This window comes from Urocitellus parryii, chromosome 13, assembly GCF_045843805.1.
Source record: "Urocitellus parryii isolate mUroPar1 chromosome 13, mUroPar1.hap1, whole genome shotgun sequence".
In the NCBI taxonomy this organism is placed as follows: domain Eukaryota; kingdom Metazoa; phylum Chordata; class Mammalia; order Rodentia; family Sciuridae; genus Urocitellus; species Urocitellus parryii.
The window spans coordinates 46,358,063-46,381,132 of record NC_135543.1 but is presented as its reverse complement, the minus strand read 5'-3'; the positions used below and the strand labels follow the sequence as shown (position 1 = coordinate 46,381,132).

The 23,070-nt window shown below is 42.3% G+C and overlaps 1 protein-coding gene across 6 annotated transcripts in view; it reads left to right on the top strand.

The window, feature by feature from the left end:
* Lama3 (laminin subunit alpha 3) overlaps positions 1–22,110 on the top strand; it is a 230,644-nt gene extending 208,534 nt beyond the window's left edge. For all 6 annotated transcript variants that reach the window (XM_026388028.2, XM_026388027.2, XM_026388026.2 and 3 more), the window contains 11 exons: positions 932–1,071; positions 1,809–1,940; positions 3,090–3,243; positions 7,600–7,769; positions 11,960–12,143; positions 14,303–14,443; positions 17,213–17,372; positions 17,459–17,589; positions 19,553–19,646; positions 20,788–20,907; positions 21,674–22,110. In XM_026388028.2, coding sequence (XP_026243813.2) covers positions 932–1,071; positions 1,809–1,940; positions 3,090–3,243; positions 7,600–7,769; positions 11,960–12,143; positions 14,303–14,443; positions 17,213–17,372; positions 17,459–17,589; positions 19,553–19,646; positions 20,788–20,907; positions 21,674–21,819 — 1,572 coding nt within the window. In that variant the 3' untranslated portion in view covers positions 21,820–22,110. The remainder of the gene's footprint in view (positions 1–931; positions 1,072–1,808; positions 1,941–3,089; positions 3,244–7,599; positions 7,770–11,959; positions 12,144–14,302; positions 14,444–17,212; positions 17,373–17,458; positions 17,590–19,552; positions 19,647–20,787; positions 20,908–21,673) is intronic.
* The last annotated feature ends 960 nt before the right edge of the window (positions 22,111–23,070 follow it).

Below are 23,070 nucleotides of genomic sequence, written 5' to 3'. Positions count from 1 at the left end.
CATGAAAAGAGCTGGGGATGTGGTTCAGTGGTTAAGCATTCCGGGTTCAATCCCTGGTCCCCCTGCCTTAAGCGGGGGAAAAACAGACTGAAAGCTCACTGAAGAATCACATCTTGCTGAGTCCCATGAAAATTTATACTTGGTAGAATATAATATGAATAAAATTGGAATGACAGCTGCTGAAATTGCACATTTTTTTTTATTTAATAACTGACCAAAAGACAGAAATCATCTTGCCAAAAATTTTCAACTGAAGAATTTGTCATGGGAATTTTTGCTTCCTAGAAATAATGACCAGATAATAAAAAATTCATAATAACCAAAGAAAAGAAAACATTTTTATAATGTTTATGGAGGAAAAATCATTCTTGGAAATTACTGTATCACTTACCATTGATTAAAGAAGTTTCAATGTTACTATAAAATGGCTCATTGTATTTCATACCTCCAAAGAGTCAGAGTAGAATGGATCAACCTGAGAAAGAAATATTGTTGAACTTAATGATCAATAATTAGCTTATTTCCTATTTTAAAAATTGACAAATCAACTCTTTGCTATGAAAAACATTCAGAAAAGAATTGATGGAAATAACTTCAGCAAATAAAAGTAAAAATAGAAAAATTTAGAAATGATGTAACTATTTTGTATAACTGATAGAGAAATCAAATTGGTTTGGTGAATGTAATAAGTCCAAAACAAAATGATTTTGACGAATTCATCAGAGTTGAATTAATTTGCTTAAGATCTTTATATTCATAAACATGGAGTCAAAATATTCAAAAAGTAATCTTTAGATTTAAATGACTGTGTCAAAACATCTGGGTCAAAACATCCTAACTGTTTTGCACATGGCTTGAGTCATAAATTCAGTATTTATTCGTTCATATTCCTTGAATACAAATTAATTGCTTTCTTCTATAATGATTTCAGACAAGTAACCTTCAGGTCACTCTGGAAGATGGTCACATTGAATTGAGTACCAGGGACAGCAACGGCCCAATTTTTAAATCTCCAGAGATATATATGGATGGCTTACTGCATTATGTATCTGTAATAAGTGACCGAGCAGGGTGAGTGGGATGATATTTCTACTAAAAGTGCTGAGAGTTCTACTTTATTTAGTTTCATTAAATTTTCTGGTGCCTTTTTGCAAAATATTTATTCTTAATACAAATGTGATTTGACTAATAAGTCTTGGCCTCCTTCCTTGTTCCATATCAATTTCCTCATTCACAAAATAGATCAATAGTCAGATAGATAAATTAACTGTGGCGCATTTAAAATGAAATACTATACAGCAATAAAAAGAAAGATCTAGAACTATATCTAATGACATGAATGAACCTAATGTTGAGCAAAAGAAGTCACACATCAAAGAGTTCATCCCCTGTGATTTTATTTACATGAAGTCCAAAAAATAGGCCAAATTAATTTATCATGTCAAAATTCAGGATACTGATTATTCTTGGAGAAGGAGGGAAGCTGGAGAGAAAAAAAAGGAACACAAAATCTATTTTGTTTCTTTTTTTGGGTGCCGTTATATTGGTGTATTCATGTCTCAGAAATCTATTGAGTTGAACATTTATGTTATGTGCACTTTCTCTATATGTACAATGTCTAATTAAAAATGTAATGTGAAAAATATAGATATGAAAAAAATTTAATGTTCTTTAAAAAGTCTGGCTAGTTCTTTTAAGTAATAGTGATTGAGTCTAGGTTAAAACAGCAACTTGACCAAGATGGCAGAGTGGTGTTTTTTTTTTTCCCTAGTTGTTCTTATATTTGTTTTGCTTTCCTCCTCTTCTAGCCTTCGACTTCTCATTGATGACCAGCCTCTGAGAAGAAACCAAAGGCTACCAGGCTTTTCAGCTTCTCAGCAATCTCTCCGCCTGGGTGGGAGTTATTTCGAGGGTTGTATCAATAATGTTTTTATCCAGAGGTGGGTGATCTTTTCTCCATGTGTAACTTCTGAAGACAGCCTGCCTGTGTGAAGGGTATCTCATTGATCCAGTTAGCAAAGTCAGATCGATCAACATGCTGTACCAGCCTCTCACTCCGCAGACTCCCAAAGTACCCTCTTTGGCAAGAGACGTCCATGAACAAGCCAACCCACTAAAAAGCTCCTGACTTCAGCCTCCCTTTAGAAGGGCAGCTTTGGCATATAACCTTGGAAAAGGTCTAACTAAAATTAGCTTTCAGATTATGGTCCTGAAAAAATATTCACCCTGAAGTTTTATTTCATTTTAATCAAGATGGAGTAATTAGATATAATCAGTTCACCATGGTTTTCAAGCCAAGGAATTGCATGGACCAGTGTGGTAATAGGAAATGAAACCACCACGGCGTTGAACATGACTTTTAGTAGAAAGAATAGAGCTTAGTGCTTCTATGCATGCTAGCATTTAACTGTTTCCTGAAATTTTTAATAATTGGATTTAGATAAAAGGCAAAATCCTCTCCAAGGCAGAGAGAAGTCCTCCTGGTGTTGGCCATGCATCTTGGACTGGAACTTGTAGGCTGCCATGATGGTACTACCTCCCCTCCCACCACTCACCAGGCACCAACCTCCTTGGCTAGGATCAGGCTCAGAGCTCTCAATCTCCATCTGTTTGACGTAACATCTTCCTTGAACAGGAAGTGGGAGTGATGGAGAAGACAGGAAGGGGGTTAGTCTTTCGGCTGTCATAAGTCTCAGGCAGCAAACATGGGATAAAGCAGATCTGCTGTGATACTCTCCTACTCGAACATAGTCAGATGCATCCTTCCATAAACTCAGAGGTTTGCTGGTGTTTGCCCTCATTTTGTATCAGCCGGTGCCCATCTTTTCCCTCTCTGCATATTTGATTTTCACATTTCTCTCTATGACACGAATTCCCAAGAAAGAACTAGTATTCTAGCCCTGCCACAAGTCCAAGTAATAAAAGTTTCTTGAGCCCTTCTGCTGGCCTGTGGATGTGACATACAGGCAGGTGATGGAAGTTGACCTAGGTAGCGAGAATGCTATTTTTATGAGGCACTCTCTGGACCAGTGGGTCTTCCTCCATGAGTGACAGTTTGACAGCAGCTTTCACTTCTGCCCTCCTTCCAGGTTATCCGAGAGTCCTGAAGTCCTGGATTTGGCCAGTAAATCTACCAAGAGAGACGTGTCCCTGGGAGGCTGCAGTTTAAACAAACCACCTTTTCTAATGTTGCTCAAAGGTTCCACGAGGTTTAACAAGGCCAAGACTTTTAATATCAACCAGGTAAGTGTCAAAGCCTCACCCTGAGTTTGACTTCTCCCCATAGGATGCTCCTCCGCCTGCCTGGTGGGAGAGAGTGGGCCAGGGGATGAGCAGTCACTGGGTCCATGTTGGGCAGTGGCTCCATGAAGCAGCACTGGTAGCCACTGATGGCTGAATTGCACCAAATGACAAAGCGGGTTTTATTTTTAGCCTTTATTTTGTTTCTTGATAAAAATTTGGCATTGTTTGCAGTCAGAGAACAAATAGAAATATAACCAAAGGCAACGGGTTCGCCCTTGATAAATGCAAAGCCTGGAGATAGAAGAGGGCAGAGAGGTTGATTACTTACACCTGAGGGTTGTTATCAGCAGTGTTTTTATCCTGAGGTGGGTGATCTTTTCTCGGTGTGAAACTGATAAGGACAGCCAGCCTGTCACAAGTACAGAGAGCACACTGGGGTTCATTCTCAAAGCAGTGCCTCTGCACCAACAAAGAAAACAAAGGGCTTGTACTGGAAAGACTCTAATCACATGCAGAGGCAGGTGCACTTCTGAGCATGCTCAGTTGGAAGTCATGCATCTTCATATGTCACATGTTCAAAAATGACTGATAGGAACACTCATCCCCTGGGTGGAGGTTTTAACATTATATTGAGATTATAATGAACAATGTTCACTCTAGGTTACCTGGAAGAGGGCCTGTGAGGCCTTGGCTGGTTTAAACCAGTTCCTTGTGGTTTTCTCTGGAGGGCTTCAACGGAAACATAACAAACAAACAAAAAGCTTGAAAGGAATACTAATAGTCATCTGAAGGGGCAGCAGCTCCCCTGTCCAATATAGATGATTGCCCCTAAAACTAACTGCATAGCTGCTAACAGAACTTGAATTTGAGTTTCTTTTTTTTTTTCTGTAGCTGATGTCATGCTCTTTTGACACTTGAGCTGAGTCTATAGCAGTCCAATGATTTTCTTTAGAACATAAGGTCCACACCACTTCTCTTGCCCTCAGATATTACCTCTGCCCTAGTGCAATTCCTGAGGTAAGGTATACACATGCACCCAGGCCTCGCTGAAGCCAATAATATGCATTATCAACTGCATGTTAGAAACACCCAAGGAACTTTAAAACCCCAATGTTCAGGCTACATCTGACCCAATTAAGTCAGAGGCCCTTTGACTGGGCCAGCAAATCATAAGTTTATAAACTCCTCAGGTAATTCTAATGTGCAGTGCTGAGAAAGATTGAAAGGAAATGCCATTCTTGGTGTAGAGGAATGAAAATATGGTCATGAATTGAACACAGGTCAGGATTTAAGGAATTCCTCGCCCTGCCTGAGGTCAGCAGTGTGACCTCCCCAGGCCTGAGGTCACAGTTAACCCCAAATACCTCTGATCTATCTTCAGGCATTACAATAGCACTCCAAGTACACTTTCATACTAAATCCTTAACCTTTTGTGGTAAGTACTATTAATAGGCACATCTTACAGAAAAGGATGCTGTGTTTTAGACAGGCGAGCAATTGTTGGCCCATATTCCCCCAGGTAGAATGTGGAGATACAATTCCAACCCAGGAGCCCATGCTGTCTTGAGAGCAATCTGCCCTTGTTCAACACACTTTTCACTTGATGTCAACCACACGCTGCTCATCTACCAATATTTCCTTGCTCTACAATAATTCGGGGACATGAGAACAGATAATACATAAGAAGAAGTGTTTCCTGCTATTAAGAAGAAATGCATTTCTTAAATTCCAAAGGGTTGTCATTTTACTGCTGTGAGAAGAATAGTTTTAGAATTGCCTTCTCAGAAGTTAAGTCATGTATTCATTTTTTTTTTTTATTGTAAGGCTGATAGCTACTGAGATACAAAATTAGCATAGTGATGGTAGGACTGGAAAGGAGATGGATTCCAAAGCTATTTAGAAGATATAATATATTGAAATGAGATAATAATTGGATTTGAGAGACCAGGGAAAGACAGGAGAATTCCTTGTCAGCCAATCTGAATTGTTGGGTAGATGGAGATGCCACTGAGAGCCACAGAGACAGGAGGATAAGTATTTGGAGAGAAGGAGGGGAGGGATAGTTTGTTTATATTGAGTGACAGGTGTCTTCAGGACATCCAGGTGGATTGGGGGGCTGGTGGGAACCATCAGTGTCTCTGGGTGGAACTGGGGCTATTGCCATGGGAGATACCAGTGAATACATTATTTAATTTTCTCTCTGCTCCAGGCAAGCTCTAGGGTAGATAGAAGAAGATCGTTCTGCTTCCAATAGCAGAGCAAATGCAACATAAATTAATAGTTATGTCATAGACCTTGGAGTCAGACTTCCTGAGTTTGCATGGGGCCTTTCCACTGACTAGGTGTGTGACCTTGAATTGTGTAACCTCTCTATGGCTCTCTTTGTCCCATTGTAAATGAAGACAAATAGTGAGAATATCTCATGAGGTTGGCGTGACAATTAAATGAGAAAATAAATACAAAACCCTTAGAAAAGTGCCTTCCCTGTAGCATGCAATACACATTAGTTATTATTACTGTGTATGATAAGAGGAACCTAAATGAGAGGGATGTGACATGCTATAGGAGTGGCGCAACAGGAATTTTCCTGTTATAGAAATCAGGGGGATCTTTCTGGAGGATGTGACCCAGGAGCTGGAGATATGTGGAGCATGAGTTGTGTTTAGATTCATGAATATTTGTGCAGCATGAGCTGAAGCCCAAAGTTGGGAGGCAGGATGTGGGCGGCACTCACATGTACCAGACACTTTGCAAGCATCCTCTGTGATGCTCTCAAGGCTTCATGTTGTCTCTTTCAGCTTGCACCACAGCCCTCTGAGGGCAAAATAAAACACCAACTTCATGGGCCAGGAAATTGAGTTCAGAAATGCTTAAAAAAAATCTTGCCCCAGAATACACAGTCAGTAAATAGTAGAGTCAAAATCTCCAATAATATGCTTTTCAGGCCTCTCCAGGCTGGAAAAGCTTGGTGAACAGTGGGAAATTTAATGGAGAAAGGAAACTGGAGAGAGATAACTGGAATCACACACTAGCATCTGATCAGGGAAGCTTAGTATGTCCCTTGAATGTTCTTCAAGAGTCAATGCAAAGCCATTGAAAGAAGTGTTTTAAGCTACTTTAAAAAGTAAAGATTGTTAAACTGGCAGCAGGTTTGGGGATGATTTGATGTAGGAAAATTCTAAAGACAAGGGGTCAAATTGGCAAGCTACTGCAATAGTCCTGGCAAGAGCGTCAGGGCTGACTTTAAGGGCAGAGGCACTAGAAATGAAAAGGAAAAGTGGAGACAAAAATGTGTCACAGAGAGGCAGAGTAAGATGTGAAGACAGTGCACGAAAGAGGCAAAGGAGGCAGGTGTTCATGATGACCAAGATTTTGAGCCTGGGTTCCCTGAAGGACAAAGAGGATTTATCAAAACTGATCTTGATGATTCTGTGACTGCTGAAGAAACACAGGACAGACTTACACATGGGTCACCTCTGATGAAAATGAGGCCAGGATGTGGTCCCCCTGCCCTTCTGTGTCTTCTCTCAGTCCTTTCACCTGTCCTGCTGCAAAAGCCCAAGTGAATGGTGAAGAAGGGGTTGGCAGGCTTATGGATCCATGGAGGCCTTGTGCTGCTGTCTCAGGGGACACCATGGTTCTTCTGATAGTCCATTCTGTCTCCTCCTGTCACTCAGAGGGGCCCTGGATACCTGGGGTTCCCAGGTCCAGCAGCTTTCTGCAAAGTGGCCAGAACTGTAGAGGATGGGAGTAATGTGCATCCTCCCTAAAGACAAAGCCAAAAAATGGGGGGGAGTGTTTTTTAAAAAGGGGGGTGTTTGGGGCTGGGGATGTGGCTCAAGCAGAAGCACGCTCCTCTGGCATGTGTAGGGCACTGGGTCCGATCCTTAGCACCACATAAAAATAAAATAAAGATGTTATGTCCACCAAAAACTAAAAAATAAATATTAAAAAATTCTCTCTCTCTCTCTCTCTCTCTCTCTCTCTTTCTTTCTCTTTAAAAAAAGGGGGGGTGTTTAGATTCTCTACAACTTTGTCTCCCCAAAGAATGAGCTCTTCCTCCTTCTTGGAGGCCTCCCTTGGACACCGATGGGCGGATCTGGCTGTGGTGGGGTTAAGGAGCTGAGAATGCATGCTGACTCTCCATTCTGTCTCCTCCTGTCACTCAGAGGCTCACAGAAGGTTTCTCAGTGGGAAATTCCATCCCATGGGATTATTTGCTGCCTCTTCGACTTTTTCATTGAATCCATTCCTTAGAATAGAGTGAAAACTGAACAAGGCACTTGGCAAGATTAGCTTCTTCCCTCTTTCCCCTGATAACTAGCTGCCCTAATTTTTTGCTCCTCTCCCATGCAGCTGTTGCAAGACACACCAGTGGCATCCCCGAGGAGCATGGAGGTGTGGAAAGATGTGAAGTCTTGCCCACTACCTCTCAAGACCAAGACCAATCAAGGAGCCCTCCAGTTTGGGGACAGTCCTTCCAGTCACTTGCTATTCAAGCTTCCCCAAGAGTTGCTGAAACCCAGGTATCTTTGAATTTTCCTGCTCCAGTGCCAACTCAGAACCCAACTGCAATTTTACCCCAGGGAAGTCTAGCTGTATGACACCGTGCACCTGTCACTGATGAAGGTGGCCCTACCAGTTTTGTAAAGAGAGGTGCTAGCCTACACAGGACAGGGAGCGTGATTGCCTTCCATGTGCTCTTCCTCACAGCTGGATTGCAAATGTGACAGTGTGCTGCTCAGGGCCTGAAACAATCAGCTCAGCTCCGGTTTAGAATTGACAGTGTTCTAAAAATAAGGCTGATATTTTTTTCCAAAGCTGCTATTTATTTCAATGACAAATCACCTTTCTTCCCTTGCATTCTGTAGTGAAAGGAAAATCATTCTTTTAGGTAGTCTCGGTGCCAGAGAGATCATTTTTAGAGAATGCATCTAGACTTTCTATGCTAACAAGTTGCATCGTTTTGGAGGAGGAGGAGGAGAGATATGAATCATGTCAGTACAAAGTAGAAAAACAAGGTTTGTCATTTTCAGGTGATTTGAAGGAGACATAAAGAAAAGAGTGTCAACCATTTCTTCAAGAGTATTCTACAGAGGGAGCATTGTCCAGGGGTCAGAAAGACCTGGGATTGAACTTGTGGCTTGCAATCCCTGCTTGGCCACACACTGGCCAGCTCCATTCCTCTGAGTCAGAATGCCAAGATGGGGTTAGGTGGACAAGAGTTTTATTGTGGGAAAGCTTGTGAAAGATGACCAGGAGGGGACAGATGCAGGCAGGTGAGGGGACAACCTGTAGCTGGAGGGTCCTAAAGACATTTTCGAAGGAAGAGGTACAGGGAGGAGGGTTGAGTAGAAGGACCTCATACAATAGTGCAGTTCTGAGAAGTCAGCCATGGGCCCCCCAAGGACAGACCACCCCTGAGAAGGGCTCAGTGTCATGCCTAAGAGGCCTGCTCTAGTATATGACCTCACTCAGTCCTTGGCTGAAAACAGCCTGTGTGCTGCTGCAGATCCTAGGGTGTGACAGCTGGGGGCTACCAGCACACTGCCCCACAGCAGTTCTCACGAAGGGAGCACATCTTTGTGGCCACCATAAAGTCTAACTTTTCTAAGTGTAAGCTTTCTCTCCATGTCTGGCTCACATGTGTATCTCTGGACCTCAGTTTTCTCATCAGTTAAATGGGGCTGATGCTGCTTTCCTTGCAGCAAGGAGCAGGTAATGGCCTGGAATGAAGCAGGCCCTGGGAACCCCTTTCAGTGAACCATGAACCCCATTCATGGGCGTTGCTCACAGGCAGCTGGGTGTGAAGGCCCGACAGGCCTTGCAATGCCGGTGTTCTTACCGGGAGAGCCTGTGCAGGTGGCTCCAGATCTTCAGTTGCTTCAGGAAAAGTCTAAGGATCCCTCATTTACCAAATCTGTGCAAGTGAAAGACTAAAACAGAGGGAGTGGGGTTTATCTCTCAGTTTACCTCTCCCCTGGTGACTTCTCAGTTGGGATGCCCCACTGCCCTGCCCTCTTGGTCAAAATGACCTCAGTGACATCCATCTCTCTCAAAGAAACAGTAGCTGCACGTACTTTCCCAGCCATCCACTGTGGCTTCTCCACCAGCTCTGTCCTCTGTAGCTCCCGTCCCCTGCAGCTCCCGTCCCCTGCATCTTCTCCCTTAGCACATTTAGTGGGATGAGTTACAAGCCGCTTCTTCTGATTCAAGCCCAGTACCTTTGCATCCAATACTCAGTTACCCATCCTAAGTGGAAACGGTAACATTTTAAAAGGCAAAGTGAAGATCTTTAGCAAATAGAATTTTTAAGTTATTTTAGTCTCAAATATTATAACAGTCGGATTACATTTTCAGGGAGTCACAAGATTTATTACATTCTGCTATTCTCATTCTGATTTTCATCCCGGCAGGCAGTGTTTTGATTCTCCTTTAAAACCGGTCCCATTATTATAAAATGTTGTTTAGATTCTCCTCCCTTCCTTCAGCCATGAGGATTCATAGCTACAATATCATAGATTGGGATTTGGATCTACTGCTGCCTTTTTGGAGTGTTAGTTAGTCTTTTCTGAAAGAAAATTGCTTTAAAAAAACAGTGCTAGGAAACAAATGTCAAGTCTGATTACCAAGCCCACATATGCAAAGTACTTTACATTCTGGAGCAAGTTCCAGCCTCCTCCTTAAAATTGGCAAATTGGCCAAGCCTCATTCCCCAACCCTCCGCACTGGCACACAGACACCAGGAGAAACACTGAGCGGTGTTACCATCTGGGTGGTTTAATTTAACAAATATGGGTTGCTTTTTCATTTTGAAGAATGTTGCCCTCTAGGAAACTTGATAATCTGAAGAATAAATGTGCATCTGAGCCTCGCAGTATTAAAAAGCAAAGAGAACTAATAGTGTACTTTTTCCTTCCACTTTCAAGATCTGCCTCCAGATTTTCCATTTACTATTTAACCCAATTTAGTTTTTATTAAGTGCCTACTGTTTACTAGGCTCTGGGGAAGCAGCTGTGAGCAGAACCAACCTCGTTTCTGCCCTGTGTACCTAGACGTTAACCACAGTGAATGAGTGTTTTAGTTTGCTTTTCATTGCTGTGACCAAAATAACTGACAAGAACTATTTAGAGAAGGAAAAGTTTATTTTGGCTTATGAGGTTCAGATGATGGATGGCTGACACCATAGCTCTGGGCCCAGGGTGAGGCAGAGCATCATGGTGGAAGAGCTTGGCCAAGAAAGGCAGCTCAGGACATGATAGTGGGGAAGCAGAAAATGCTGTACTCACTAGGGAGAAAATATAAACCCCAAAGTCACACCCTCAGTGACCTACTTTCTCCAGTCACACCCTGTCTCTCTACATTTACCACCATACCACTGGATTAATCCGCTGATGAGGTTACAGCTCTCATAATCTAATCATTTCACCTCTGAACATTCTTGCACTGTCTCACACATGAGTTTTGGGGGGTCACCCACATCTAAGCCATAACAACAGGTGATGATACCCATGCCTTCATCACATTTATCATGCTGTACTTTTATGAACCCCTCTCAGTGTACCATGTACCATAAACAACTCAAGGAATGGAACATCCATGACTGCATTCCTAGAGCCCAGCATAATCCTTATACATGCTACATACTCATTAAATATTGTTGGATAGAGAGACAGTTGTGAGTTTTCATAGAAAATAAAACTTGCTTAGCCAGATAGGCAATAATAAGGAACCCTCATGCAAATAAGCATTAACTTTTGACTCTGCTTTGACTCCATGGTATTTGCCTGATTCCGTTTCCATCATGGGTGAGCAATAAGGGTCAGAAAAGTGTGGGGTGGGAAGAGAAGGTGACTTTGTACCTCTGTGCCTTTTTGTTCAATATATCTTACAGAAACAAATGCTTATCTAATGTTTGAATCACATCCTTGTCATCAAGCTGTCCCCTGTTCCTCCTACACTTCCCATGAATATACACAAAATAGGATGCATGTTCATTGGGTTTAAAGAGTTTAGGTTCCTTAGGCCAGTCACACAGAGAGAAGTACTGTGTGATTGCATTTAACTGGGGGACCTAGAGCAATCAAATACACTGAGACAGGAAAGTAGAACGTTGCTTGCCAAGGCTAGGTAGAGAGGCAAACAGGGGACAATTGTTGAATGGGTGGACATTTTCAGTTTTGGAAGATGAAAAAGCATTCTGGAAATTGACTGTATATCATTATGAATATTCTTAACACTACTGAACAATATGCTTAAAGTGGTTAAGATTGTTCATTTTATATTATGTAAATTTTACCCTAATTTTCTTAATATATATATATATTCTTTGAAGTTCAGGCGTGTTCTTTCTTGCCACATGCTAGGATTTATACCATCAGCTAAATTTGCCACAGAAGTGCCTCATTATTCCCCCAAAGTGGTAAAGAACTTGTACCAAAAAAAACTATTCATAGTTGGATTAGAATGTCTTCTGAAAGTTCCCAGAGAGACAGTTCAGTTAGTGTGTATCTCACTTTTGTTGTTGTTGTTGTTGTTGTTGTTGTTGTTGTTGTTGTAGCAGCCCTGGGAATCAAACCCAGGGTCTCATACATGGCACCTCACTCACAAATGGGAGTATCAGTGCTTGCTTCCCACCCACTTTCCCAGATCAGAGAAGCTGAGAAATATTAAAAACCTCTGTTTTTCTTCATTGCCTGTTGCTCTTTTCCCATAGATCTCAGTTTGCTGTGGACATGCAGACAATGTCCGCCAAAGGGCTGGTGTTTTACACGGGCACCAGGAACTCCTTCATGGCTCTTTACCTATCAAAAGGACGCCTGGTCTTTGCATTGGGAGCAGAAGGGAAAAAACTGAGGCTCAAGAGCAAAGAGAAATACAATGACGGGAAGTGGCACACGGTAAGAGCTGGGGCTGCACTACTGCAGGTCGAGCATGCCCCCAAATCCAGAATGTGTCAGAATCCTAGACTTTTAAAACACCAACTTGGAAAATGGAAAATTCCACACCTCATCTCTTGTGATGGATCACAATCAAAACACAGCCACACTAAAAGTAATTGTATCAAATTTCAGGGTATAGGTATAAGGTACATATGGAACATAAACAAATTTTGTGTTTAGAGTTGGGTCCCATTCCCAAGATATCTCATTATGTTATGTGCCTATTCCAAAATCTGAAAAAAAAAATCTGAAATCTGTAACAAGCATTTTAGATAAGGGACATTCCACTGAACCTCTAGTTGTGCAATTCACCATGCAAGTAGCCAAAAACATAAATCCCAACATTCTTCTCAGGCACTAAGGCATAGGCATAGGGAGAGCTAGTGTGGTTGGAGGCCCTGAGCATCTGCCTCTTTGGACTGGAGACTGCTGCAAGTGTCTTGTGTGTGTGACACCCTATGTGCCAGGGTGCACTTGACCCACTGTTCTTCAGTCCCTGCCACACCATCCTGGGCTGCATCACTCCCCTGGCCTGCTTCCACCCCTGCTTCCTGGTCCATTGCTGTCCTCCAGGGCCAACTTCCAGGCTGCTAGACCTCTTTCTGGTCCTGGAACTGCCTTCCCCATAGCACAGTTATGCAGATCTACATCTCCCACCTTCCTTCCAAAGAAGAAGAATTTTTTTAAAAGAGAAGATCCACACCCTAGAATCCCAGTTTTGGCTCAAAGGCATCCCAGATGTCAAAAAGATACAGTAGAAATGCATAAGGGAACTTTTTATTTTTTTTCCTAATAAGGAAACTGGTACTCAGAAAACTCAAGTGACCTGACTTGAGTCAAGTGAATGACTTTCACATGGTGATTCCACAAATGTTTCATGAGCTGCTCTCTTGGAGCATGTAAACAAAAATATCCTCAACTTCATGTCAGAAACTGGTGTCTTGAGAAAATACCAAAGCAAGGTTGGGAAATGACAAGGCAGGGTGGGGGGCTATCTTATATCTCAGGTCAGGTAGACAGGAAAGGCCTCCAGCAGGGAGTGGTCTTCATATGGAATTATGGGAAACAGCAGAGGGAACAGCAAATAGGAAGGCCTTGAGTTGGAAGTTAGCTCAGTGAGCAAATCACAAAGCAGTAGGGTTGGAGAAGGAGGCAAGGCCCCATCATTTAAGTCTTGAAAACCAAATTAAGGACTTTGGATTTTATTCCAAGGGTCTCTGACATTTTTGAAGAGACTAAAGCTAGTGAAGAAGCATAATTACTTGAATAGATTTATGTTTTGTTTTTGTTAAAAAAACCTCTGTTTAGTTGAAGAAACTACAGGAGGGTAAGAGTAGAAGTGGGGGCCAGATGGATGTGATTGCCTTTGCCTAGAGAGGCTGAGGTGGAGGTGGAAAGAGGTGGGGTCTGCATATGTTCTGAAGGCAGAGCAAGAGGGCTGGTTGGGGGATTGCATGAGGGGAGGATCTGGGCCAGCAGCTGGGTCAACAGCAAGTCATTTCCTGAGATGGAGAAGCTAGAGAGGAGGTGGATGTGGCCAGAGAGGTAGCTGTTTAGGGCCAGAGAAGACCAGGAGCTCTATTGTAAGTACCTTGCAGGCAGTGTCCAATCACACACTGTACCAGGTGTGTCTACAGAGGGTAGAGGGGTGTTAATGAAAGTCTCAGAGCCGTGAGATGCAGAATCCATGACTTGTAGCAAAGAGTTGAAAACACTTGCCCCTCTTAGCAGAAGAAAAGTGGTTTTCACTTGCTCTGGAGCCCTGCCTAAGGGGGTGGTGGTGACTTCCACTCCTCAGCTCTATCAAACTGCTCCTTCTCTTGGTTGCAAAGATATTTGTTGGTTTTTATGCCTTTGGTTGTTCATCTTTTGTTTAAGTTTCCAAATCTCATTTTTGAGTATTATTTAGCTCACCTTTTTAGCTCAGTGTATTCAACTTCTAATATATTCTCACAAAACCATGGTGATGATCATAAACAGGAAAAAAACATCTGATTTTTAAAAGCTAGCTGAAAGTTAGAAAAACTTTTTTAAAAAATTTCCTGTAACCAGTAATAAAATACCGCATCAATTGTCAGAGGTAAAGATTTGATTCATTTATTCTCTTTCCTCCAAAGGTGGCATTTGGGCAAGATGGTGGAAAGGGGCGCTTGGTTGTAGATGGGCTGAGGGCCCAAGAGGGGAGTTTGCCTGGAAATTTCACTGTTGGCACCAGGGAACAGATTTACCTGGGATCATCTCCATCAGGGAAGCCAAAGGTAACTGTAAATTTAAAATAATTCACTGTGTATCAGAACCATTATGATTACATGAGATATTTAAGAATTTCAAAAATGACTTTTTATATCTAATATTCACAACCAAAGGGAAGGTGCCCACTCCTCCCCACACTGAAGCTTTGCTTTTTAAGGTGCAGGTTGAGACACAGACCCCAAGAAATTGAATATGGAACTTTGGTGTGGCTATATACACATGAGTCTCAGCTTCTAGGAAAACAGGTTTAAGGTCGTGGACCTAAAGAGATTTTGAATTAAGATAATGTATTCCAGGCTAATTTGTGCCACCTTCACTGTCCTTGCTGAACTTAGGCAAAGGATTTACTTCATGGTTTGCTCTCTCGTAATTTGTTATTGAATTTTAATGTGTTTTTAATGGGGTCTTTCTCTCTCTCTCAGAAATGGAAACCCAGTATCTTTTGCCATAAAGAGTAGGTAGCCATAAAAACAGATATGCAAAATAAAACAGAATTGGAAAAGTCTAACTGGATATAATGGTCTATACCCTCTTCATTGGGAGAAATAGGAGCTTGCCAAGTGATCAAGGGCTGTTTAAGATATATTAGCACAACGCTGAAATGTGTCCCTTGTCCTCACCAGTGGGCTAAAAGGAGCATTGCCAAAGGAAGAGGGCAGAGGTGTAGCTCATGGTAGAGAGCCTGCTTGCACACACAAAAAGGGAAATTCCAGAAAAATTTAACTGACTCAACATTTACTCGAATGCTGTTCAGTGTTTGAAATAACAGACTATCTAAAAAACCCAACTTGGGAATGCTGACTGAGGACAGTCAGGACTCCCTGTGTCTGCAGGGAAGAGAGGCTCTCCTCTGGGTTTCTCGGATTCTAAGGCTCTCTCAGCCCAGGGCCAGTTGTGGGCATGCCCTCCCCATGCCTCTCTCCTCCCTCCTGGCCAGAGGGCAAATTGCACCTGTGATACCTGGGAAGGCCTGGTGCATCCTTCTCTTCTCCCAGAGTTCCTTTTTCTCCTACAGAGTTAAGTAAAATGGTCAATAACTCAGGCCTAGGAACTATTTTCCACCTAAATGTAACTTTTACTCCTTTCCTTAAGAGCCTATGGCACCTTGTGGTGTGTTTGCTTTTGGTGAGACTGGGAGGGGCCAAGTTCAAACGTGAACTTGGAAAGGGACATAATATCTAATATCCTATTAGGTCTTTATCAGCTTGGACACTAGAGCTCAGGCTGACCTAGCCAAAGCCAAGGTGTCTCCACAGGGTACAGCCTGCCCACTTGCATTTTGGCCAGGGCTTAGGTACAGGCCAGAACCCCAACAACCAAGAAAGCATTATCTTAATTTATTACATTCAGTAACTTTTACATGTATATCATAATATAAAACATGTATATTGCAATGCAATATATGTATACAATATAATCTGTAATATGTAACATATTCAGTGCTAAAGAGGATCCTGAATACTAATGTTTACTGTTTTCTAACCTTTGTATATATTTGTCTCTCAGAGAAATCACAGGAATGAGTAGTTATTCAAGGCCAAAATTTGGGCATTCTTTTGACCTGAATAGATTCTCTTAAAGTCACCTTCTCTTAATCACACCTGGCTTCCCAACATTTGGGCAAATGTGGCACCCATTGAAAATATTTTTATAGGGAAGGTTTATTTTGTGACCCTCCTACAACCTGAGGGTATAAACCTTTGTTTTAGTCCTCTTCAGTATCTTTCCAAGAGCGGTGCTTCTGAACACCAGAACTGTACTCAGTCCTTAGGGATTCAGTGGCAGGTTACAGCCCATCCTGGGGAGTCTGCACTTGGTCTCAGACACAGGTGTTCCATTGTCACGTGACAACATAACAAATCTTAAGAAACTAACAACTTTATAAAAAAAAAAAAGAAACTAAAAACTTCACGAGGAGGCCAATCAGCAGCTTACAGTTGTCACTGGTACCACATGCATCTCTAATATCACCTCTCTTATGTCTAGACTCCAGGGTTCTAAAAGCATTTATTGTAGAAGGGAGGTAAGTGATTTTATTCAATGATTCTTAAACTTTTTTTAGAATTTTATGAATATTTTGAGAATTTTCCTAATCCTTATGGTCCTTCTCCCCAGAAAAATGAGAACATCTGGTACCAGAGGTTACAAATCCTAAAAAGCCCATCTGTGGGCCCAGGTGAGGAGCCCCAGTTCCAGGCCAGCTTCAGGCAGGCAAGGAGTTCCCCACCAGCCCACTGATGATGCACACGGCGTCTTATTTTAACTCCAGCATTCGTGATTTGTCAGAAGGACACTGAACCTAACGGTGTAGCTGTTTTGCACTTTATTATTTTTGGAACATTCTGGCCTCGTTTTTCAATCAGCTGCCCTGCATTAAGCTAGCACATTGGCTCATAAACCCAAAGAAGTGGTTTTATACCTACAAAGAGTCGAGGAGCTCTGTTGAACGGTGGGGTGGAAATTTCCCCCTGTTGTGGCTCAGTCTGGATGGACCAGGGTCAGGTGGATCCTCCTCCTCCTTCTTCTTCCAGCACAAGCTGGAAGCCTTCACTGCCTCTCCCTCCTACACACCCTGCTTGGTTTGGTGACACCTTCAAACTCGGACCACACACCACACATGTGGTGTGCAGGTTTTTCTTGATACTGTGGGCAGGAAGCCAAATGGCACAGGAAGGCCCACCTGACTTTTTCAGACGGAAGTGCCCTTCACGTTGGCCACCCCTGCATTTCTGAGAGTTGTAATAATGAATTCTTTCTTTTCTGCTTGGTTGCAGAGCCTCCCCCAAAACAGCTTTGTGGGATGCCTGAGGAACTTTCAGTTGGATTTAACACCCTTGGATTCCCCTTCCGCGAGCTTTGGGGTGTCTCCTTGCTTGGGAGGCTCTTTAGAGAAAGGCATTTATTTCTCCCAAGGAGGAGGTCACATCATCCTAGGTAAGAAGCAGTTTAGTAGAGTTCAAGTCTTGAGAACCATTTTTATTCTTTAATTATGATGTTTTAACTGTTATTTTTTTTTAAAGCTAATTCTGTGTTGTTGGGGCCAGAATTTAAGCTTGTTTTCAGCATCCGCCCCAGAAGTCTTACTGGAATCCTAATCCACATCGGAAGTCAGCCAGGACAGCACTTAAGTGTTTATATGGAGGCAGGAAAGGTAGGTGGCAGTTTGATAATATGGGAAGGGTCGATGGCAACCAGATTTCATTTCTGGAGATCATGGTAGGTGAAGTTATGGGAGAAGGTGGAGCTTATATTTAAGAGATCTTATATTTAAAAGACCTGGCTTTGAGGCTGCCTTACTATTTTCCATTACCAAGGAATTCGTCATCATGTTATCTCATCTTTATTTTCAAAACTGGGAAAACTCTAACAAGTTGGGCTAAATTCCAGATACACCACTTAGTCGTAGGGCCCTGGGGAAGTTGCTTAAGCTCTTCAGCTCACTTGCAGCATCTATAAAATGTGGACAATAATTCTTATTTCCTGGGGTTGCCATGTACCCCATAAATGTCTATTTTCCCTTTTTCTCTTCACCCTCATCACATTTCTACTTTTATTCAGAAGTGTAGGCCCTGAATCAACAGGGGATGTCCTCCTACCGGCTGTCTACACCATGGGACACCTGTGCCCATGGTCCTCTGCCCATGGAATCTGTTCTGCATCCAATTTTATTTTCTACACAATTCCAGTCCTCTGCTCCCCACAACCAAGCTGGTCTCTGGATCCCACTCTGGCTATCCTTTGGGTTTTCATGGATTCCTTCCTCAGTTTATGTTTTTGCTGTCTCTCCCCTCATCACTCCCAGTTGGATTTAACGCTTTTGGATTCCCCTTCTGCAAGCTTTGGGGTATCTCCTTGCTTGGGAGGCTCTTTAGAGAAAGGCATTTATTTCTCAACCACCCAGCAAGCCTCCTTCCTTCTCAGAGAAGTCTCTTGAAAATATTCTTCCAGGAAGCCTTTCATAATCTTCAAGTCAAAGAGTGCTGCTATGCCATTTTCTTTCATCTCTGTTCTTCCACAGCTTTGTGGGAAAAGTGCCAGAAGAGAATAAAATGGACCAAACTCCTAGATCAGTGTGTGTGTGTGTGTGTGTGTGTGTGTGTGTGTGTGTGTGTGTTTAGTGCTGCAGATTGAACCACTAAGCAAGTTTTTTACATGCTAAGCAAGTACTTTACCACTGAGCCACATCTCCAGCCCCTGGAACAATTTAGCATTGAGACTGAATAGATCTCCAGTTGCCCAAAGGAACAAGCAATTACCCATCTTTGGGTAGATGAAACAAGGCTTGATTTTCAGAGGAAGGGTTGGAGAAGGTGTCCAGCGGGAGTTTGTGGATAGGAAATAATCTCAAGAAAACAAAATCAAGACCCAATGACCTTCATGCCATCAGTGACATTGTTGACCTCAAGAGCTGCCTGTGAATAGATGGCTGCATTTAACTAAAGGCAAATTAAATGTGAATTATTTACAACGACACATACTCTAGTCCTCTCATTTCATTCACTTTAATTCAACCCTTGAAAGATCTTGAAGGACCGCTGACTGGGAAGGTGGGATTCTGCACAAGACATTTTGAGTGCCTGATGCCAAACATATATATGCCCAGCACAAAAGCAAACTGTTGGCTTGTTTTATGTCTCAGATGAGACTCTCTAGCTGTAATGCGTTCATGGGGTTATTATTATTATCTGGCCCTTGCAGCAGAGGATAGGACTCCACCAGCATTTTTGCCTTCCAATTTCCCATGATCTTCTCAACAGATTCACTGTCACGTGTTAACTGTTAAGGAGGATGGTTAGTGTTCATCAGTAACCTTTGAGTAGGGTTGATGGGGATAGGGTTTGGATTGGGAGAGAACAAACAGCTCATCACCATTGCCAGCAAGGTCGAGCTGGGTAGGATTTGCAGCTTGCTTGCCTGGGAGGGATGCAGCAGAGGGATTTCCAGGAGCCTTTGACCCCATCACCAGGTACAGGAATTGGGAACCACCATTCAACACACTTGTAGGGCTGTCTGCATGGCCAGGCTTAGGGAAGGGAAGGGAAGGGAAAGAGGGCAGGGGAAAGTTGACTCATCTATCTTTTGGAAGGAAATAGCAACATGCATGTGTGTTCCAGGTCACTGCCTCTATGGCCAGCGAAGCAGGTGGGACCTTGACATCAGTCACACCAAAGCAGTCTCTTTGTGATGGACAGTGGCACTCAGTGGCAGGTATGTCATCCAAAAGCCTATTGTTCATGTATTAAAACACTCTGTTTACTTCTGAATTGAATAGCTCAAAGGTAGCTTCAGTCCATTCATCCATAGTACATGACCGAGGTCCACCCACTGAGGTTAACATGTCCATTCTCAACCCCAACTGTGTTAAAATAGTTCAAGGCTGCTGCCTCCAGCTCTCCATAACAGTCTTAATTTTTTTTTCAAGGTAATCTAACATTGTGGTTCAGATTGAGACTCTGAAGTCAGTTCAATCTCAGGCCTATCCTTTACCCTAGGTGACCTTGAGGAAGATAAGCTACTTAAGTGCTCTTTATATTCAGTTTCCTCACTGTAAGATTGAGATAAAAATGGTGCATGCCTCCTGGGTTGTGAACATGAAATGGGAAAATGTGTGTAAAGTACTTGGCCTACTTGTCTAATGCAGAGTGTGCTGCTTTTACTATTATATTATTAAAGCTCCTTGTAGTATTATTTTTTTAAACAATCATTTAATGTTAATGCAAACTACTTAGACAAACCAAAGGTAAAGAGCAGCCCGATCCTCTCAAATAGAATCTGTTATTTCATTAATAACCTGTGGATATGCGTTCAGAGATATGTAAACCTGAATTGGCTAGAATGCCTTTTGTGAAAGGTGAGGTTTTCCTGACTACTCGGAAAGCTAACTATATTGCAATTCGCTCAGATTGTCAACATGGGAGGAATTTGGTATCAAGAGTCAAAATTGTGTAGCTATCTTTGGTGTCAGTTTTCAGAAATCAGTGCCTTCGTAAAAAGTAGCTGAGATCAGTAGAAAGCAATGAAGTAAACCTGACTTCTGGAGACAGGGGACCAGGGTTTGAATTCCAGATCTCTAAACCAGGCCTTCTACTCAGGTCATAGAGAGTCACAGTCTCATATCTGGGAGTGATAATGTCTTCCATGTAGATTCATCTTAAGAATTAACGTTGCCTGGTATTAAGAAGTTAGTTGAATTTATCCCAAACCTGACAGAAGGCCTACACACAGTGGCCCCAGGGGTCCTATGGGGATGAATTTAAAATCAAGCCCATGGTGACACAATCATGTAGGTGTTAAGCAGTGGGAAGGGCTCTCATGTGACAGACCCAACCATTTTTTCTTTCCTTTCCAGTCACCATCAAACAACACATCTTGCACCTAGAACTGGACACAGACAACAGCTACACAGCCGGACAGCTTACCTTACTGCCTGACAGCTCCCAAGAGACGCTCCACATTGGAGGTGTCCCAGGTAACTCTGGCTCTGATTTCTTCTACACCCACATTACCCCATGTCAGCTCTTAACATTCTCTTCTTAACCCAATATATATCATGCCCAGCAGATGGGTAATTAACAGGGCAGGCTTTGGCTGGCTGGTGGAGATGGTGAGGCTCCGAACTCTAGCATGTACTAACAATAGGGGCATATTTCAGGGCAGTCCAGGTGACATTACTGCTGCATCCCCTTGACCAAGCCTATAATTTATAAGCCTCTCTTAAGAGGTTACATTAACCCAGAAACCTGATATAAGCAAAGAAATAGGAAAGGGGCTGAAAAAACATGTCTCTCTTCCCTGAGCATTTAGTTTTACTGCTAAATCATGAGGCTTTCTGGGGACAGAATGGGAGGATCAGGTGGGCAGGGAGGGAATCGAGTTCAAGGCTGGAATTTTGCCTGGAAAGAGCCTTTTCATTCTTTATAGTTTTATGGCCTTCCACATAGTCTGGTTGTTAATTTTATAGGCCTTTCATGACCCATAAAAAGCAGCAGAGTTCAGAGTTATTATCTATTGATTGGGGCTGTGGAATCTCCTCTGAAGAATTTGAGTAGCCTCACTGCCAATGTATCGCAGCAGGTGCAGAGTCAGACGTCAGCTTAAAGAGGGGGAAATGTCTGGGTGGGATGAGACCAGGGGTCCCTTCAGCTTTTTCTAATAAGATTCTCTTGCAAAACTCAGGGTGCATTCGTCTGACACTCTGAACTATCCACTGACTCCATCTTGCTTTTCTCTTTCAGCCAGTTTGCAGACACTGAAACTCCCAGTGTGGAAATCATTTTTTGGCTGTCTGAAGAATATACAAGTCAACCACATCCCTGTTCCTGTTTCTGAAGCCACAGAAGTCCAGGGGTCTGTCAGTCTGAATGGCTGCCCTGACCATTAACCTCAGGCTTCCACCCAGCAAGGAAACTCACCTTCAAAAGCACTGTGGGAGGACCTGATGTGCCTCTCTACCCATTCAAGGTCATTCAAGGTGACTCAAGACACCATTAGGACAAGTTTGATAGCAGATCTAATTTTGAATTCCAACCACATAGACCCATCATTTGGGCATTTACTCCTAACTATGTATTTTATACCAAAAAAAAAGTCTTGAAGAAGATAAATTGTTATTCAAGCATATACATGTTTTGGCAATATTATTTTCTACTACAAATTAAATGTCTTTTAAAGAACACCCTCCACACACACACAAACAACACACTTGTTTAAAACATAAATCTCTTTAGAACACTTTAAAAACATGAAACTTTTACATATGTTAAATGGTTATAATTTATGAGGTTAAATAAATTCAGTGTACTCTTCACATTATGATGCTTTATTAATGTAGAACCAGGGCTTGATGGTCATTGCTAACTGTGTTAATTTCTTAACACATATACAATGTGCTACCTACAACATGGTTTTCTTCAGTTATCAAGCACATTCTGGGAGATTCTGTGTGCTCAGTGTGTGAACTACAGTGAGGTATAAGAAGTAATTCCTGCCCTTCAGGAATATGCAATTCAATTGGGGGAAATAAGATCTTTATAAAATAGTAAGTCACAAATAGATCTACTGAGCTCACTTATTAGTGAAGCCCATGGGTCCCCCAATCCTTACCTTCCCTGGTTCACTACCAACCAAGTTAGATTATGGTTATCAATTCCTTGATGGCACAAACCATCTAGTAGGAGAGCTGAGATGGATATATGTACCATAACTGCCACTTGGTATGTCAAGTTAATAGAAATACATGGGAAGGAGAAATCACTTCTAGTTTTATTGAAAATTACTAGATGATGTACTAGACCAATATTTGTTAAGGAAAGCACTACTTTGCCTAACAAAGAAGACTATGAAAACATTTCTGTGTCTTTAACATTGTATCTCTGTTCATTAGGAGGAAAACATTGATTCTAAGAATTGGGTAGGATAATCCTATAGGATGTCCTTATAGATATGTGCCCTCTATCTGGGAATTGAGTCACATTCTTTTATAACTATGTTTCTGTGGTCTTATGGGTATGCTTTCTAATAACTGAATATGTACAAAACTGGAATGTTCTTCTGGAGAGGTAGCCAAGACCCACTGTAGGGAGGTTGAGTGGTTTACCTTAGAGACTCTCTGTTGAGTGAGAGGCTGAATTAC